The sequence below is a fragment of the Pseudorca crassidens genome, chromosome 1 (assembly GCF_039906515.1).
Source record: "Pseudorca crassidens isolate mPseCra1 chromosome 1, mPseCra1.hap1, whole genome shotgun sequence".
NCBI lineage: Eukaryota > Metazoa > Chordata > Mammalia > Artiodactyla > Delphinidae > Pseudorca > Pseudorca crassidens.
The window spans coordinates 174,443,724-174,463,162 of NC_090296.1; the positions used below are offsets into that span (position 1 = coordinate 174,443,724).

The following is a 19,439-nucleotide window of genomic DNA, read 5'->3' on the forward strand; positions in this document are numbered from 1 at the left end:
AGGTAATCATAAAATAACTAAACTAATGGAAAATGGGAAGGCTAGAGGCGATCGTGAGGATGTATAGTAATGTTTTAATAAAAAGAATAAACCCAAGTTCCTGAGTAAAAGGATCCAGAGCTAGCAGGTGACCTTGAAAGGTAACACAGGATTTTGAGAGCCATGGTTATTAAAACCCTATAAACATTTGCTTCCGTGCATGGTGAGAAAAAAAAAAAATCTTAATGCAAACCTTAAAAACAATATTTAATAACTTCCCACATAAAGACACAAACACCACCATAGAATTTATTCTCACTTTATTAACAACGTGGCTTACAATTTTTTTCAAGTAAAAAGGGTTTTTCATTTAGAATAAAAATTAAAATATAACTCTGATATAGATTTTCATTTATTTACATGAAAACATATATACAGAATACAATCTTACAGCAAACCACAACATGCCCTTTGTCCTGCAAATATCGAAAGTAAAAACACCAACTTTTCCCTTTTATGCACCAAAACATACACAAGATATGAATCAAATTCCAATACAAACTATTCAAACTGGAATGCAAAGCAGTAAGAGGGCTTTCGTCACAACTAGGGGTAGTTTATGCTTCTAGATATCATGCTGGTTCCCATTTTGAACAACAAATGAGATGATTTTTTTTCTGTCATTTAAAAACTTTTGTCTCCGATTGCCCATCGTAAAGTGATTTTCAGCAAACGTTTGTTAGGACTTTACTTTTTCTTCAACACATCTCTTCGGTCCACATGAAGTACCCACTCTGCCTGGTGATGTAGGTCTTGGCCTACCGGGACTCCCTGGTATCCTAGCCTTTTTTTAAACAAAACCAAGAAAGTGGAAAGTCTGCAGCTCAGGAAATTGTATTATTACTGTACATCTAAACCAGAGATTCTTTTCTTAACCAAAGCCCAAGGCAGCATCATGTGTCAACGCTTAGAATTCTTAGGTGAATTAGGTGGGTCTAAAATAGCACAGTTGGATCTTACCACCTCGTGTCTGGGATACATATAAATCAACTCTAGTGATAAAAGCTATGAGAGTCGCCCAACGTAGAAACTCAACTAAGTTGGAGTAAAGCAATTTCCAGAAAACTCTTTAACAGAAAAAAACAAGTGAAGGAAAAAGAGAATCATTACAGTGTAATCGTTGCCAATAGAGCCTCCCTTGCTATTTACTTACTGCACCAGAGAGACACGGGCAGTATGTATGTCTCCCCAACGATTACTTTTCCCTCAAAAACTACAGATACCTTAAAATTTACTATTTTTCCCTTCAAATAATTGCACGCTTAGCCACAGCTTTCTAAAGACACAATAGTGTAGGACTTGGAGCCTAGACTCACCATCTTAACCAAAAAAGCAACCATGATGCTCAAACCACAAAGACTTAACACTACTGTTTTTATAGTTCTATCTACAGAAATAAATGCAAACGGGTGCTCGACAAAAGAAGTATGAAACCCCTAACGCTTCCAAAAAGAAGGGAGAACAGCCCTTAGAAAGGGGCGTTTGGTTTAAGATAAAAGGCAAATCTCAGAACTTGCCTGATAACAACACTCAGGATTCTGTGACACAAATTAAGGAAACTAAGACCAATCTTCAAAGGCTGATCAAAATCAACCTTCCAGAGACTTCAGTGTGGGGCAAAGGGGGCAGTGTGAAAGGCCTGAGTCATTTTAATTTATTGAGGAACGAATCAAAGCAAACACAAGAAGTCATCTTTCAAATATGATCAAATAAGGCGACGCAACCTAATAGCTGTACAGCTCAAGCACTCTGAGTCATCAAACTTTGATCACATGAACCTAATTTTAAAAGTGATGGATTTCTCCACGCTCTGCAACTCTGTGGTGAAGGAAACTGGGTTTTTGCTGTTGTTATTTTTCTTTTTAAAGCCAAGAAGTTCTTCCGGAATGGTGGCCTTTCTACGTTTCTATTTTTGTGGACAGGATATTTTCCTCACACAGGACAAAAACAGGCAAGAGGTCAGAGGTCGATACAAGCTCCATTAGTTTTAGGGCGGGACTCAGTGGTGGACTCTCGGCCTTAGAGATGAGGTGGCACTTCTGCTTTTCAAGTGATACACACCGTACATACAGACTGCAGGGTCTGCTCGGCCGGGAAGGGGAACACAGTTCTCGGGCCGTTCCCAGAGGTAATAAGCAGCCTGGTGTATGCCGGACGCAGGTACACAGAGCAGAGGACTCTGACCCCAAAGCGCTGTCAGAGAGACAGTGGGGAGACAGGAGCATCTGGGGAAGAAGAGGGGAGGGGGCATTGCCAGCTGAAGTGTTTCAACCAAGAAACGTTTATCTTAGGGGCTGGGGTGCATTGGGGGCTACAGGTGTGAGAGCAACTCTTCCCGCCATAAGGGACGAAGACAGAGTAATGACACTGTAAAATGTTCCTTGAAAACTGGTCCTTTCTCTAAGGCAGAAGCTGGTGAGAGGTGAATCCTACAGAGAAATGAACACCACCTGACACTTCTGCAGCCCAAGTCCTGCTGATGTGAAGAAGCACAGACCCCCATCACGGATGTCCCCAAAGAATCTGAACTGGAGGGCAACGCTGGCAACACTCAGAGCGAAAGCATCTTCCTGCCCCTAAAATGTTTCCTGGCTCGCGGCAGGGCAGGGAGATGGCACGCAGACAGCCTTTAGGACGCTCGCCCCAGAGCCGGGTGGCCTATGCCTCGGCCGCAGCCGTCTCCCCGCCAGGCACACGCCGAGCGCATGTGGTTGACAGGGCGGATCCCACAAAGAGACCGAGCACAAGGAGAGTTCTGGGCATCTGGTCCCTCGGGAAGAGGATGCCTCCCGAGCAATGGTGGCTGGGCTGCCGGGCGGGAGGCCTCCAGTTCCTCTTGGTGGGCCCCAGGGACTCCCCCTACGCCCCGGAGATCCACTTATTCTCATGCAGCACCCTTTCCTCTGGGCCATTCCTGGAACGGGCACGAGAAGGTGCCATGCATTCTGAAAGGAGGCTGCAGCCCTCACATCCCTTCATTCCCGTCCCACAGGCAACGGGAAGAACTCAGCTCAAAAAGGCCACAGTGAAGGATCACAGACGCGTCAGCAACGGGAAAATGCCCCACACCATGGAAAGGATGCCCTTTCCAACTGGTTGACAGTGTTCAACTCCACGGGACTGAGCGTTTAAGGCCAAAAGCACACGGCTGAGGAGGCAGCGGTGGGGAACCGAAGAGAGAAACGGGACCGCAGGCCAGGCTGGGGTCCTCACGGACGCTGCCCGTCTGCACAGGCCAGGCACTGGGCCTCCCAGCAGAGGCAACCGGGCAAGCCCAGTGCCAAACGTTTAAACTTGACTTAGCATCAGCTACAGGGCGACCACAGTCTCGACCACTAAATGTATGTTTTCTCTTTTCATCGGTAACGGTGACAGAACGTTGACAAAGGTTAGCCTTAGTGACGGAGCCTCTCGAAATCTGACAGGTAACCAGCCCTCACGTGGCAGGAACATGAACAGCTCGTCAGCCAGCCCAGGATATTCTGCCTGGAACTGCTGGCACTGTCGTCAAAGAGAAGAGGTCAAGGTAACCACGCTCCCAGAGGAAGAGGAGGATGTGCAGGACCCGCTCTTCCTGGGCAACGTGGAGCCTGAGCTCCCTCACACAAGTTTAAAAAGGCATCTGGACAACAACCAGCACAGAATACAGTGGTCCGTTTGGGCTTCAAAGAATACACTGGATCCGTCCAGGGTGCACACAGACGAAGCACCTGGTACAAAAGACCAGCTGGTCCCCGGAGCCACGCATCTCTCTACAAATGACTAGATCCACTTAATGAAAACAGCCAAGAAATGTCCTAAGCAAACCAGAGCCGGAGTGAGCTGCAGGAATTACACTCTTCTTTTTCTCGCTTTGGCCAACGTGGGCTCTTCCCTGACAGCAGGAGCAGGATAGGGACAGGGGCACACGTGTCAGTGCCACACGCCTAAGAGTTCAAACCGGTTACTCTACCGGAAGGAGGTCCAGGGTGATTCAAAGTCAGCCCAGATGATGGGGTCAGTCAATGGCCGAGCCAGCAGAACGTGGGGCTGCCTCCAGGGCCAGGGCCCCTCGTCACCCTGTGGTAGAGGCGTGTGCCGGGGCAGGGGTGACTGAGCAGGGCGGGGCTTGGAGAGAACCTCCTCGGGAGACCCGGTACAGTGTCCCTCTAAGGGAAGGAGCTGTTGGATCAACAGCTTCCCTCGGGTTTTTTCTCCACTCTTGTTCTCTGGAATGAAGCTCTGCCTTCAATACACAATTCAAGATGCCCCAGAGGCTAGAGGAGACCCTTCCTCACCTGGTCACAGTTAAATGAGCACATCGGAGGTTCTGTACAAGGCTGCAAGCACACCTCCTCCCTGCAGACTTCCTGGATGCCCATCTCCCTGTCATGACACCCGGCCTTCCTTCTCTGCCCAGACTTCCTGAAGTCTCCTCCGACAGGCGGAGTCCCTCCTTTGCTAACCGCCATCCTGAAACATCGCCTAGAGCTGTGCGTGAGAAATGAGTCACCACCAGATCAAACTGCAGTGACAGGTCCACACGTGTCGACCTGAAAGAAGCATCTATGGACGTGCCTGGGAACAATGACACTAAAGCCGTCTGCAAGGCCTCCTCCTGGGTCACACCCTAAAAGACATCACCTGCACCTTAGTTTTCAAAGAAGTGTGGGCCTTGGTTTAGGAAACCTTGTTCCGAGGAAGCTGCCTGGTTTGGGGTGGGAAAAAGGCAGGGGCGTGGTCTGCAGAGATGCATGTCCACATCTGCAGGGTATGAGCTGAAATTCACACCCTCCGGGAGCCACTGCTGCGGGGCCCGGGGTGCTTTGGAAACATGGAAACCTCGAGCAGGCTGGTGGGCAGAGGAGGCCCTCGCGCTTCTCGCCTTGTGGGGACACAGCATGTGCACCGCCTCACACGTCCCGGGAAAACGGAAGTTCCAGTCCCGGAAACCTTTCGAGACATGAGGCGCTGCGTCACCGGGACAGCGGGCGGAGCGGGTGGGGTCAGTTGGCGTACTGGGCATAGAAGGCCACCTTGACCCTCTCGATCTGATGGCATAGCTTGATGGCGGGCCCCAGCTTCAGCTCCATGCACTCCTGCACTGTGGGGAGCGTCAGCAACAGGAGCGCCTGGCCGTCGATATCCTGCCAGGAGACAAAGCCGGGTTAGCGCCCAGGCGGGACAAGGTGCACGGGGGTAGGGGGTGGGGAACACGTGAGCCACGGCGAGCTTCATGCCAGGCCCAGGGCATGGGGGCGGCTCTCGTGCCCTCTGAGCCTGCAGAGAGCGGGCCGAGACGGCGACTTGGCTTGATGACTGCCTGATCTCGCGGCTAATGAAATCTTTCTGCTGAGATAACACTGGCTGCTGTGAAATTCACCAGCCTGGGCTGGAGGGGATGAAGAGCTGGACTGGGCTCTCCCTAAGCCCATCGCCTCTTGCTGGTAAGCCCCAGGCCCCCAGATCCATCCTTCCTGGGCTTTGGTGTCCTCCCTCTGCTCTGCTGTGACTACCTAAGCCCTGGAAAGGGCTCTCCAGGAACAAGAGAAACGTTCTCTCTTCCCTGCCAAGCCCTGACAGCTTACCATCAGAAGGGGTGAGAAGATGCCACAGCACGATCTTCCACAGAGGGGGGCACATGTACTTGGACATGTGTGTGTGTGCGCACGTGCGCGCACACACACACCCCCCGCATTTACAAGCTGTGTCACCCAGAATGAGGAGTCTGAGGTCTACTCCCTGTGCTATCTTACTTAGCCCTTCTGCATCCATACCCAGGGGTCCCCACGATGGAGATATTCACTCAATCACCGTGAAACTGCATTCACTGTAGAAAGAAAGGGCACGAAGGCTCAGCCCAAGGCTTTACGATCACCCCAGTGGGCTTTGCCTCTCACCAGCTTGCTTCCTGTAAGAATCGGGTTTATTTATCTAGACATCGTTTGATTGGGTTACTGAGTGTCAGGGCAACCCCTTTTCCTGTTCACCCAGGCTTCATGTTCTGGAGGAAATAAACGAGGGCCCAAGAGCCTGCAGGCCCGAGGTAATGATAAAGGTCGTGGTGGAACAGGTGCAGACCCTGAAGCCGGCACACGCACCAGGCTCTCCGCCACGCGGAGAAGCAGTGCCCCAGGGCTGCCGTGAGCCACAGAGACGCGGCAGCCCCACCATCGACGCAGGCACGCATCTCAGAGACCACGTGTCGGTGAGTTTCACACAGGCAGCTTTTTTTCTCAAACTAACGGTTTATTTAGCTGTCTTGAAAGCAACTAAAGCAAAAAAACCCAAAATGGGTATAACTGTTAGCCTTGCCTTCAAAGACTAATGTTAAGGATGAACAACATCATTTATTTGATAGGTTTTGAAAGCCACCTTGATGCACTATTATCCCCTAAGACGTATGGAAGCCATAAAGAACTTAAAAAGCATCAACGCAAATGCCAGTTATTATTGTTAAATTATGGACAAGCACTGGCTGTGATGTGTGCGACTGTAAGCCACGTCTCAACCAAGACTCAAACTTGACCTCGTCAAACCACAAAGTGAGCAGAGCGGCCTTGAGTAGGCCCTGAAAGCAGGAGACAAGCTCATAAAACTGTCAATGAATTTCTGATGCTGTATCTTTTTTCCCTTTACATGTGCCTTTACACGCTATTTTACATTCTTTTCACATGCTACCTATAAGACCACGAAGCAAATAATGGTACCCCGTGGCCTGGGGCCTGTTAGCTGAGTCCACTTTCAGAGCCAAATCCACATATATTCTATTGAAACTAGACCTGGAGAGTGCAGGCCAGCAACACTGGCTGATCTAATTAAGATCACATAGCTGGTGAGAGACAGCGGTGGAACTACAATCATGGTTTTCTGAAATTCAGCTTTGGGGGGAAAATTGTAGCTTAGCTCTTCACATCTGCACCAGGTTGTGATGGCTATCCTTGGACACACAGATTAATTACAATTGAAAATCACCCCTAAAATATTTGTGTAACTCTCCACAGTCAGTTTCAGTGAAGGTGGCTGCCATATGCCTGCACCACATTGAGTGGAGGATGCCACTGATTTAATCACTCAGTGGGCATTTATTGAGCACCTACTAGGTGCCAGGCACTCTGAAGGCCTCTGGGTGCATCACACTGAACAAAACAAAGACTCCTGCCCTGGAGACGCCAGGAATCTTAAGGGAGGTAGACAAATAAGCAGACCCCTATGATATAGGGAACTTAATGTATGGACGTAGTGCTACAGGCCCCATCAGGCCAGGCTACAGAGCCGATCTTACAGGAGTCAAGGAAGGCTTCAGAGACTGGACGATGAGGTACTCAGACCTAGGGCACCAGTGGGAAGTATTAAGGTGAGGATGGACTCAGAGAACACAAGTGGTTCATCAGTGCATGGAATTCAAGGGGTGCAGGGAGACACTGAAGGCAGAATTGAGATGGGTCCAGACAGGAACTGGGGACTTATTCTGGAGATGTGTGATAAATAGTCACTGAAGGACGTTAAGCAGATAAGTGACTTTATCAGGTGCGTCTGCAACCTAATATTGGCCACAGGGTATCAGAATGAATTAGGCGGTAGGGTGGGGAAGGGATGAGAGGCTGAAGGCAAGGACCTTTATTAGGAGGTGGCAACCTGAGTCTGCTGAGAGAGCGCGTTGGCCAGAACTCGGCTGCTTCCCGTCGGATGCATTAAAGTTTACTGTAAAGCAGATAAACCAACCACAAACCGGGGGGAAAAAGCCTGCTACGTAAACAACTGACAAAGGATGGCAGCAGTATCCAGAATACAGAAGGCGCTACTACAAATCAATAAAAAGAAGATGAACTTTTTTTTTAAATTAGGCAAAAACCACGAGTAGGTATTTCACAGATGAAACAAAAATGGTGAAAAATTGAAGAAAAGATGCTTAACCTTATCAGGAATCAGGGAAGTGCAAATTAAGCCCACACGACAATATAATTCTATACCCACAAAAGTTAAGAAGTCTGACAATATTAAGTGTTGACACAGAAGCTTCTGCATGACGAGTAGAAAGGCACCTTCATATGCTAGTCTGGGAAACATTTTGGAAATCAAACAAGAGCACGATAAACACAAAATTCAGAGTAGCATTAACCACCAGTGGAAATAAAGGGGAGTGTGAGAGGGAGGCTGGCCTTGGTACATGCAGCCATGTTGCAGAGTTCCTGATTCTTCCTTGGGTTAGTGGCTTTCATGGGTGTCCCTTTTATTAATAGGCCCCATATGTACAAACAGTACACATACTCTTCTGTAGGCACAGACTAGTTCTCAATCAAAGCATTTTGCATTTTGCATTTGCATCTGCATCTCTGATGTGAATCGGTATTTCTCACTGGTTTTCTTTCTGAAGTGAAAGTTTCTACACTTTCCTGACACACCACAGCCAAGGAAAGAGAAGGAATGCCCTCCTAAATTCATGGATCTTAATTTTGGGGGAGGTGTTATAAGCCTTTTAAAGCTGTTTTCATGTCTTTGCCAAATATTTATTAAATTATTCATATGTCAGACCCCAAAGGAGATGTGGGAGATACAAAATGAGTGAGACTCGGCTTCCGCCTTCTGCAGCGGGGAGCAGAAACACCTGCGCAAGTAGCTACCAACAGCAAATTTGGAAAGATACCCAGAGCCAGAGATGGGCCCTGGGACACTCGCCCTGGCTGGGGGAGCCAGGGTGGCCTCACCTTTGATTGACTGCCTTGCGATAAGGCAAATCAGTGTAGGCACGGGGTTTTGTTTTCCCCTGCTCTATCCTCAGCACCTAGAAAAATGCCTGCCGGGCACATAATAGGTGCTCATTAAACATCTGCTGAATAAATAAATGGGAAGAATTGGCCTCGGTAAACTTAAAAGTCAACAGAAGGGTAAAAGAAAAGGGTAAAAGATGGAGAAAAGGAGGTGAGGAGCAAGACAGGGGTGGGGATTAAGAGCCCCCAAATAGGCAATATTTTGAAATAACTATAAACATAATATAACCTTTAAAAATTGTGAATCACTAGTTGTACACCTGACACTTACACAATATTGTGCGTCAACTGTACCTCAATAAATTTGGGTTTTTTTTTAAATAAAGGAGAGGGTAAGAGAGAATCTGGAAGGTGAACAGAAGTGGAGGAGAAAGAATAGGGTATTCTTGGGCTACCTTAGTCTGTTCCGGCTGCTATAAAAGAACACCATGGGATGGGATGGTAGCTTATAAACAACCAACGTGGATTTCTCACAGTTCTGGAGGCTGCAATTCTAAGATCAAGTAGATCCAGTGGGGTGTCTGGTGAGGACCTGCTTCCAGGTTCATAGACATCTCGCTGTGTCCTCACAGCAGGGAGGAAGCTGTCTGAGGTCTCTTTTTTTTTTTTGAGGTACGCGGGCCTCTCACTGCTGCAGCCTCTCCCGCTGCGGAACACAGGCTCCGGATGCGCAGGCCCAGCGGCCACGGCCCACAGGCCCAGCCGCTTCGCGGCACGTGGGATCCTCCTGGACCGGGGCACGAACCCGCATCCCCCGCATCGGCAGGCGGACTCCCAACCACTGCGCCACCAGGGAAGCCCTGAGGTCTCTTTTTTAAGGACACTGATCCCATCGTGAGGGCCTCACCCTCATGACCTCCCAAAAGACTCACCTCCAGTGAGTCAGGTTAGGATTTCTACATATGGGTTTTGGGGGAGACATAGACATTCAGTCTATAGCACAGACACCACAAGCAGTGTCAGGAGGCTCCTGCAGGGAGAGCTGTGCCGTCTGTCGGGTACGCTGGAATGTACCAGAATGCACCCCCCCCCCCCCCAGTGCTTCCTGCGAGGTGCCTCAAGCAGGCTGACAGGGACCAGGAGTAGCTCCTTTAAGTCAAGTCCTCAGCTCCCGAGGACTCCCTTCTCTCTTATGGGAAGAAATGAGGACGATGACAGGGAACTGACTGAGCTGCATATAGCCTCAAAATAAAAACTCACATCCAGTGGGGAGGGGGTCTCCAAATCCCCAAACAGAAACTCAGAGATGGTCCTTCAGTTTGTCTTTTCCAGGGCAGAGAGTCGGAGTAAACGCAGTGTTTATGGAGCTTTGAGGACCATGGATTCCTTCCCATACGGTCCAAGTGCTAACCCTGGGGGATCCACAGCGCCTTAAATCAACCATGAAGACACGCCGGTTTACATATGCACAGAGTCTGATCCACTTCCATAAATGACTCCCCGAACTCTGACCTCCTGCCTGTTGGGACAAATGTGCTTGGTCCCGCGGTCCTATAATTGATTGTGCAGTCAGCACCAGGGTGGCTGCTGCTATCAAATTCCAAGCTCATCGGAAGAGTGACATGACTTCGAGAAACACAAGATGCATTTCCAAGTGTGTGGTGCAGCGTTCAGAAGCGCACAACGGACACGCAAGGATTCCCAAAATGATGAGGTGTCGTAAAATATGCCTGAGATAAAGTGGGGCCTCAAGATTAAGTGCTAAAACTGCCAAATTACTTTTACAAAGTTGGATAAGGAATCTGGACTCTTTCCCGGGACACTTTTTGGGAAAACACGTTGTTTGGACAGGTAGCATGACTGACTATCAGGCACGCGGACCACGGCCCTGCTCTCCAACCTCGCAGCCAGCAGCTGCGCCGGGGACCTCAGCTGTAAGCCCACCTCCCTCACCTTCCTGAAAGGACCCCTCGTGTGTGCTCTGGCTCAGCTGACCCGGCCTCACTCCCGCAGTCGGCATCGCCTTCTACGGCCCGATTCTAGGCTATATCTTCCCAGATTTCTCTGCCTACAGCTGCGTCCTCTCCTGCACCGAGGATGACACTGTTTCAGTCTCTTATGTGCTGCTGCCAGCTGCTGATGTGTCTGTTGTCCCCAGTCGATCGGGAGCATTTAGAATTGCAAGCATCTTACCCACCTTTGTCTTCAGGCAGCTTTTAATAGAGTGCCTTGCACGTAGGTTATCTGTAAATTTTTGTTGAGTTGAGGAGAGATCTTACACATCATCGGCTAACAGGAAATCAAGGGCTTTCTCAATGATTCACCTCCTTCGACTTGGAGAAACCTGAGCATCAGAAGGTCGTGACCTCCCATCCCACGCCCACAGTGCCCAGCACCATGCCAGCACACATGTAGGTGCTCGGATGACAGCTGATCCTTGGAAGAGCGATGGGAGATTTCGAAATGGCATTTAAGGCAAGGAGAACACAGGCTGGGGCATCTGTGAGCTTCCTCAAATTTCCTAGAACTGGGGTTCCCGGCATGGAGAACTAACCTGCCCTTTATTACGATGGATATATTTCAGCCCTCTGTCTTGGAAACTCTGGATGAGAATGCTAAAATGGATACAGCTCAGGGGTACTCAGCATTTTTACAAAGGCAGAGAGGTATTTGTCTGTCAGATGCCAGGCTGGCAATCTAAAAATGTGGTTTAACTAGAAATAAGAATGGTGTATTTAAAGGGAGAGTTAAACAAAATTAGCAAGAAAATTCCACCTGCTGATTGCATCATTAGGTTTTTTTTTTTTTTAAATCTATAAAGGTGTGCAAGTTATAGAAGGACCAGCAAACTGTAGTTTGAGTTCTGCAGAATTATCTTAGCAAATGAGTTGTGAGAAATAATGTGCTAAATTCCAGCTACTGGAGTGAAGTCATGCAAGTCACCACTGTAAGGAGTGAAAAACTGAGGGGGCGGGGGGACCCCCCCCTTATAATCCCTCTCATCGTAGCTTTTGTTTTGGTTCCAAAGAAGTTATTTTTTTCATTGGTCATGTAGTTACAGACCTCACAGTTGATTTAATTTTTAGAAATATGCTCCCATATAATTCAGAATGGCTGGCAAATCACTTGTTCTATTAAATACAGAATTACCATAAATGGACTACTCATTTTTAAGAAATTTAAGATAAGATAAAATACAGAACATAAAAGTGATACTTAGTACATGGGAAAATCACATTTATTTTGATACAGAGGTCAGTTTAGGAGTTGGTGGTTCCTTAGAGGGGATATTCAGGGCTTACAGAAGTAGAAAGAGGAGGGAATTAGTCTAAATGTGGATTACACCTGAAGCATCCTGGAATTTCTTCATTAAAAGTAAACCACTAGGGCTTCCCTGGTGGCGCAGTGGTTGAGAGTCCGCCTGCCGATGCAGGGGACACGGGTTCGTGCCCCAGCCCGGGAAGATCCCACATGCCGCGGAGCGGCTGGGCCCGTGAGCCGTGGCCGCTGAGCCTGCGCTCCGCAACGGAAGAGGCCACAGCAGTGAGAGGCCCGTGTACCGTGAAAAAAAAAAAAAGTAAACCACTAATTTGGGTAGTTTGCTTATTGCATGGCTCTGATTCACAAAAGGTGAATGAATAGGCAAAATTTTATTTAAGACTTTCCTGCTTTTTATAGACGTGTGGAGTCTCCCTGTATAATGTACATATTTGCAACATGAAATTATAGAGTATAGATTTTTTAAGCAGTTACTATAACATTTCAAGTTAAAAAGCATATATTCTGGTAATGGGAAGTTTATAATTTTTCTAAATGCTCCATGATTACGGTAGTCTCTGAATTTATGACTCAGAATCCAGGGAGTGAAGGCGCGTAGCTGTGACTCCACCCGCTGTGATTTCTCTCACATGCTGGTGGATAAACCCCCAGCTCCTCCTCATTCATCTAAAAACTCATACGACGCCTGGAGTGACCCACTGGAGGCCCCATCAAATCAGAGCTGTGGCGTTTGGCCTCAAAGGGGATAGAACAAATTAGTAATTAGAGGTCTGGTTGAACAAAATACACGCTCAGGTGCCCACGGACTTCAGGTAGCCCCGCCGGGAACAGCCTTGTACTGTGACAGATGAAACGGTCTAACATAGAACTTTAAATAGAAATAAGGCTATAATCAATTAAATTCTACCTATTTTTCTCTCCTATGAGAGAAATAAGTAGGTATGTAAGGCCAAGCTTTTAGGTGATGTGAGCAGATGCCCCTTGTTGATCCTAGAAGTGGCCGAGTGTCGGGAATGTTTCCTTCTTAGATGCCTTGGCTTGGGAAGGCACGAAACTTCCCGAGATGTTGTTATAAACAGGGGTTAAAATCCAATTAAGGATGATTCAGTATAAGTAGTATTTTAGCCTTTTTCACAAATCAGCTTTGTCTTCACCTTCTTGCTTATTACCAGATATTTATATTTATTATATATATTTATATATATTTATATTTATTGTCTGCCCTTCACAGCACAAATAGCATCTGTTCTTTGTCCCACGAGAGGCCCAACTGGAAAGCATCTGTCAGTTCAAAGCGGCACGTGAGTCTCAAAACAAGCCCTGAGACTAACACAGACCGATACCTTCTGTATCTGCCTCGTGGATACTGCAAGGTCTGTACCAGACACTCAGTGGGTGCAGACTGAATGAACATAGGACCGGCTGGAACGCGTGTTAAATCCGTGTCATCAGCACTCGTCACGTATACAAATGTGACGCTGTTTTCGAGGTGCTGCTAGTAATAAACACCAGACCGGAAACATGCTGCATCGGGCCATATGCTTTAAGCAGGATTTCAACCTTCTGCTCTGTTCTTGTTTGCAAGACCGAGATGCAGTTTCTCAACAAGCCCCAAATCATGTGAGTCCTCACGTTTCTCACAATTCTCTTTCTTTCCTGTTTGTGTGTTTAAATGAAGGGACATGCTCATTACCACGTTCTTTACGGACAAGGAACCTTTTTCTTTTTGTCTGCTTTTAAGTGTCGCCCAGAGAGGAAGTGCAGCTTGTCAGACAGCGAGGAGGTGGCCTGGCCTTCCAGCCACCATTCACTCGTTCGGTGCACTTACTGGGTGTCTACAGAAGACGCTAATATTCCATCAGTGGAAACCTTGGGAACACTGAGAACTCCCCTCTCCTGGGAGGAGCTGGGAACCACATTAATTTGCTTTTTATAATTCGTTACTGCATTTTGGTGGCCTTGGGAGAAAATCTGAGAAGTTCACTGGTTACAGGGGAAATCAGAGGCCTTTCTTGTTTTCTTAATGATTTAATGCTTGAATTACCCTCTTTCTAGACTATTGGTTTGTATAATCTAAAAAAAAAAGCTAGATGGACATATATTTAATTTATGACGTGGAAAGCAGTACTTTAGTGAAATGCAAGGTCGTGAAAGACGCTTACACTGTGAAACAATGCAAGAAATGTCGATGCAACAAATTGAGCAAACATGGTAGAGCACGTGACAGGCTTCCACCTGAACCTTCATGTGAGGCCAGTGAGAAGTGTGCAAGGTGGATTATGTTTAGAGTGGGGATTTATTTTCATACTAACTTAAGGGAAAATATAGATTAAAAACCCTCCTTCCTTATGGCATATCATTTCATCTGCTAGATTGAAAACTTTTAAGGTATAAATTATATCAATAGTTCGCCCATTTATCCATAGTTTACCGTAGTACCTAACATACCATAGGCTTTAAAATAATTTACAAAGAAAGAAGTGAAGGAAGTAAGAAAACCGTGACAAAAGCAGCGTTAAATAAAGCGCAACGGCCCGAGGGCTTCTGCCTCTGGGAAGATCAAGTAGACTTCTCCCTCTTTCTCTCGAGAAGTAAAAGCCCTGAATGTTATAAATAAGACAAACATAAGAAGACTCTGGAAGGTGGAGAAAAGAAGGCAGACCAGCCAGGGACAGTGGGACTCCAGATCTGACACGGTAGCCAGTCCTTTGAGCTTTTGTTTTTTGGCCTCCTATGTCTTTAGTGTTACACAAGCTGGCAGCCCAGAAATGCCAACGGGCACAAATGAAAAGAGGGCCAACGGAAGCCTGTTCTCTCTACTGGAAAGGGGGAGCTGGGGAGACAAAAGCCTTTCAGACGACAACTGCTCCACCACGGGACAACGCGCACCCCACCCGCCAGCCAAGGCAGAGCTGGGAGCCCTGACCTCCAGCCAGGCCAGGCTGCATAAGACCCAGCCCTCACCAAGGGGCATCCGAGAACCCCTCGTAGAGGCCGGAGCTGCCGTCTCCACTGCACGGCAAAGAGACCCCACGGAGCTGCAGGTGGGACCGCACGTGGAGCCCGGGTGTCCTGCTTCCCTGCCCCCAGGGACGAGGAAGCCCCCCACCCCCTGCTGAGGCCAAGCCCCAGGAAGCCAGCTGACACAGAAGACCCAGAGGCTCAGAACCAGAAGAGCTGCTGCGCAGCGGAACCCCGTACCTGCTCCTGAAATATTTTGGCCAGGGGGGCACAGTCCGTCAGCTTGATGAACCTCACCACGTCTGTCACCGACCACTCCAAGGGGTTGCTCTCCAGGACCAGCCTCTCCTCCTCCTCTTGCTTCACCGCCTGCAGAGGGAAGGGAAGCAGGAGGCTGTTTTCTCACTTCCCGGATGGCAGGACCCTCTCTGAACCCTGAAGGCTGGAGCCGGGCTTTCTGGACCACTCGCGGCCTCCTCACGAGGCACCTGGACAGGTGCAGAGGCGACCGGTATCCAGGGATGCTCTTAGCAACTCGTCTGGGTTATGACTTTGCTCCAAAGACTTGTGTATCTTTAGAGGTTAAAAAAAAAGGCACAGTGACGGCCGCTGTTGACCCCCAAGTTCAGGAGCTCTGGGGCTGAGTGCGGGATCTCTGGTCGAGGAGGAGACAGGGCAGGAGCCGGTGTAGGCGAGCGAGGCCACTATGCCCCCAGTTACGTGTGTGACGCTGGTGCCAGCGACCTTCCAGCTGATCGTGTAACACGTGGGCTCAGGGGAGACCAGATACCCCGACTACACACTTTATAGCATCACAGGTCTCCTGAGGAGGGAAAGCCTAGTGTTTAATGAGACCTTGAGGACTTATTCTGTCTGTTCTCCTGATCCCTGTGGTTTTAAAACCTTCCGGAAAAAGAGGTGCTATTACTTCTCCCAGAGCCCCATCCTGAGGTTCACCGTCCTGCTCCGTGGGATGTGGAATCACCAAGCTTTCTGCCCCTGATTTAGCAACACAGCCGGAGCAGCTGCTAGTGTTGAACTTAAACAGGGGTCCCCCAAGTGAGGTCCCGTGCTGCCCCACTGGGGACACCAGACGGGCCAGCTGAAGTGGCCTGAGCTTTACCTCCGCTGCTTCCCGGCTGGAGGCCGGGCCCCTGGGGGCCCCCTCGGCACTGGGGGTGGCCCGGGCCCTCCGGCCCCTCCGCGTCCTCTCCATGGGCGCCCGGCGCTCAGGCTCCGAGCCGCTTCTCAGGGTCACGGCCCTCCGGGGCCGGGTGGAGGGCACCTCGGCCGAGGATGTGTCCGTCTGGTCATCACGGAGCTCGGAGCCGGTCTCCTCACTCCCGGTGTCATCGTCCAGGGCGTCCGCATCCTCCTCTTCACTTTCCTAGGAGGACGGAAGATGCACTGAGGCAGTGGGGAAGGGGGCCTCCGGGAAGGTAGGGGAGGGGGCCTCGGGAAGGCGGGGGAGGGGGCCCGCAACTCCACCTCAGACCCTCTCCTGCCCAGGTGCCGGTACCACCCTCCCGCTGAGATGTGTCCAAGGAGGCCTCGGAAGATGGATCCCATGGTCCCACCCCGGGTCCCACCTGCAGCCCCTTCCCAGCCGAGACGCTGCAATGTTAAGTCTGCGTTCGACAACGAAGGAGGGGGTTCTGGCGGTTCACGATTCTCACCATTTAGCATCAAACTTCGACCTGGCCTTGGCTGTGAAGCCAGGGCGGCGCTTCCCGATCGAATGTGGGAAGCTTCCGAGCAGAACGTACCTCCCCGGAGCCTGCGGCAAAGCCCACGGCAGAGGACCTCCGTTTCTTCTGCACAAAAATGGATTTTCGTCGTTTCCTGCGTCTGGCCGGTTTAGGGTGTCCGCTTTCAGCACTGCTTTCTCCAATCGGGGGCTTAATGATCTTCTTCCTCTTCCCATAATAATAAGCTACAGGGAGAGAGATGATGAGATTACAAACTTCATTAAAAGGTTACACTCACGGGCATGCATGGATGGGGAGGATAGAGACAGGAGCAAGGCAGAGGGAGGAGAGAAGGAAAACTAAAGGGAGAGGGAGGGGGAAAGTGAGAGAGAGATCATTCCTTCATTTGAGACCATTGAAACTTCACATCCCGGGGCTTCCCTGGTGGGGCAGTGGTTGAGAGTCCGCCTGCCGATGCAGGGGACACGGGTTCGTGCCCCGGTCCGGGAAGATCCCACATGCTGCAGAGCGGCTGCGCCCGTGAGCCATGGCCGCTGAGCCTGCACGTCCGGAGCCCGTGCTCCGCAACGGGAGAGGCCGCAACAGTGAGAGGCCCGCGTACCGCAAAAAAAAAAAACCCAGAAACTTCACATCCCATTTACACCTCAGGAAACAGTTCTGAGAGAACAGCTCCACAGGGGGGAAACCTGTCCCCGGTGCCCTCGTGTTTACAAGCTGTTACGGACAGAACAGTGTCACCTGCCACCCACACAACCCCTCGCAAATTCAACTGTAGAAGCCCTAACCCCCAATGTGACTGCACCTGGAGGTGGGCCTTTAGGGAGGTGATTACAGTTAATGAGGTCATAAGGGTGAGGCCCTGACCCAACAGGACTGATATCCTGACGAGACGAGGAAGAGACACCAGGGACGCACAGAGGGAGGACCCTGTGGGGACACAGCGAGGAGGCGGCCGACTACAAGGCAAGGAGAGAGGCCCCAGGAGAAACCAGCCCTGCTGACGCCTCGATCTGGACTTGCAGCCTCTAAAACTGGGAGGAATGAATGTCTGTTGTTTAAGCCCCACAGTCTGTGGGACTTTGCTGTGGCGGCCCGAGCAGACTGAGACAGAAGGTGAGCCAAACAAGCTTAGAGTTATTTCAGGAGTTTCTCTCTGCTGCCCTTCCTTGCCCCCAATACTGCACACCGTGGTGGCAACCACACCCACTGGAGATGCTCCGACAGCTGCCCCCGAGTCTGAAGCTTGAAGAATGAACAAGCACAGTGAACACCTACTGGAGGGCCCTGGTCACGAAGGATTTCCCCATCTCTCGATCTGACCAAGACCAACTGGCAAACACACAGCCCAAATTAACGGGGCACCTTCTGTCTTTTCAAATAGTGTTCATTCCCTACTACATAACTACACACTTTATTCTTTTCTCTCAGTGGAGACTTTCATTACTTCTGAATTCAATAACAGAGTTATACGTCTGTATTACCTCCTAGAGCAATAGTTAGAAAATTATTTACCAACTTTCAATAATGATTGCTATATTTTATCATTTGAATGTATAATCAACTAACTAAAACCTATTATGGGTCCAGTTTTCAATTGTGATCAACACTGAGATGCTTCCTCATTAGCCAAAGCCTCAACTGTTCCCTATGGAACTCCCATTATTCCAGAAAAGGACCAGATGCAGCAAAGGAACCTTTATCTACGGCTGGAGGCATACAAAGGAAAATGCCAAACGCACGGCTCCTGGATGACGGCGGCTGTTTCCCACCCTGCAGTGAAGCACGTGTCCACACATCCCCACACCACTGTACCTGAGAGGAAAGTCACTCAGCCTCCACACCTCAAACTCCTTATATGCAAAATGACCGACTAGTGTAGGTTTCTTTCAGGACTAAAGCTGTCTATTTCCAGTATCTTCCACTTGAATTTGGTCCGTAAAGACGGCACTTATAAAACCGTCAAGAAACGCCATGGGGTTCTTGGGTGTGAACAAACACTTATCCATTAGTGTCTGACACCTAGAGAGAACCACAAAGCAGCTCATCCTGGAGTGTGGTTGCAGCAGAGCTGGAGACATCCCCATCCCTTCCTTATTCTAGGAGAGAAACAAGTATCTACTAAGTAAACCTTAAAGAATTCTCCCGTAGCAATTCCTAGGAAAAACTATGCAAAAGGTGTTTAAACAAAAACAAACAAATAAACAAACAAAAAAAAAAACAGCCCACCAACTACATGACTACATGGTCTGCGGGTAGGCCCACAGACCAACGTTCTTTTCAGATTTGCACTTACTGTATTTGGTTTTGGTGTGAATGGAGCAGTTCTCCGGGCAGTTTTCAGAAACCAGCACAGGACTGAACAAATTTGGACAGCATTCGAGCTTGGCACAAACACGGCGGCAGAAATCCGCTACTTGGTCAGATGTTCGGACGATCTTGGCCACGGCCCTGTATGTTTTGCCTCTATACCTAGAAACAAAGAAGAAAAAGTGATGGAGAGACCACACACTGACTCAGATCTATTTTGTACAGTGGATTCCAAAGCGGCCCATTCACTTTCTAAAAACAAAGCAGGTTGTGTGTGGTTTCTCTGTCATTTGTTTTCGTTGTTCCTTATGAGTTCACAAAAATATTTTTAAGAAATACCCAGCGCCATGGGCAATGTATGTGGCGACCGGGCTAAAACAGGATTCCAAAATAAAGATTCCCAGTTGGCGTATTCTCACCGGGGTCTACGTAATTGAACACCCCTCCAGGATGC

The 19,439-nt window shown here is 49.2% G+C and overlaps 1 protein-coding gene across 2 annotated transcripts in view; it reads right to left on the reverse strand.

The window, feature by feature from the left end:
• Positions 1–282: 282 nt before the first annotated feature.
• The window catches only part of SFMBT2 (Scm like with four mbt domains 2), a 209,637-nt gene continuing 190,480 nt past the window's right edge, over positions 283–19,439 (reverse strand). For both annotated transcript variants that reach the window (XM_067700782.1, XM_067700793.1), the window contains exons 17-21: positions 18,972–19,147; positions 16,736–16,902; positions 16,093–16,356; positions 15,210–15,338; positions 283–5,165 (exon numbers count right to left, since the gene is read on the reverse strand). In XM_067700782.1, coding sequence (XP_067556883.1) covers positions 5,025–5,165; positions 15,210–15,338; positions 16,093–16,356; positions 16,736–16,902; positions 18,972–19,147 — 877 coding nt within the window. In that variant the 3' untranslated portion in view covers positions 283–5,024. The remainder of the gene's footprint in view (positions 5,166–15,209; positions 15,339–16,092; positions 16,357–16,735; positions 16,903–18,971; positions 19,148–19,439) is intronic.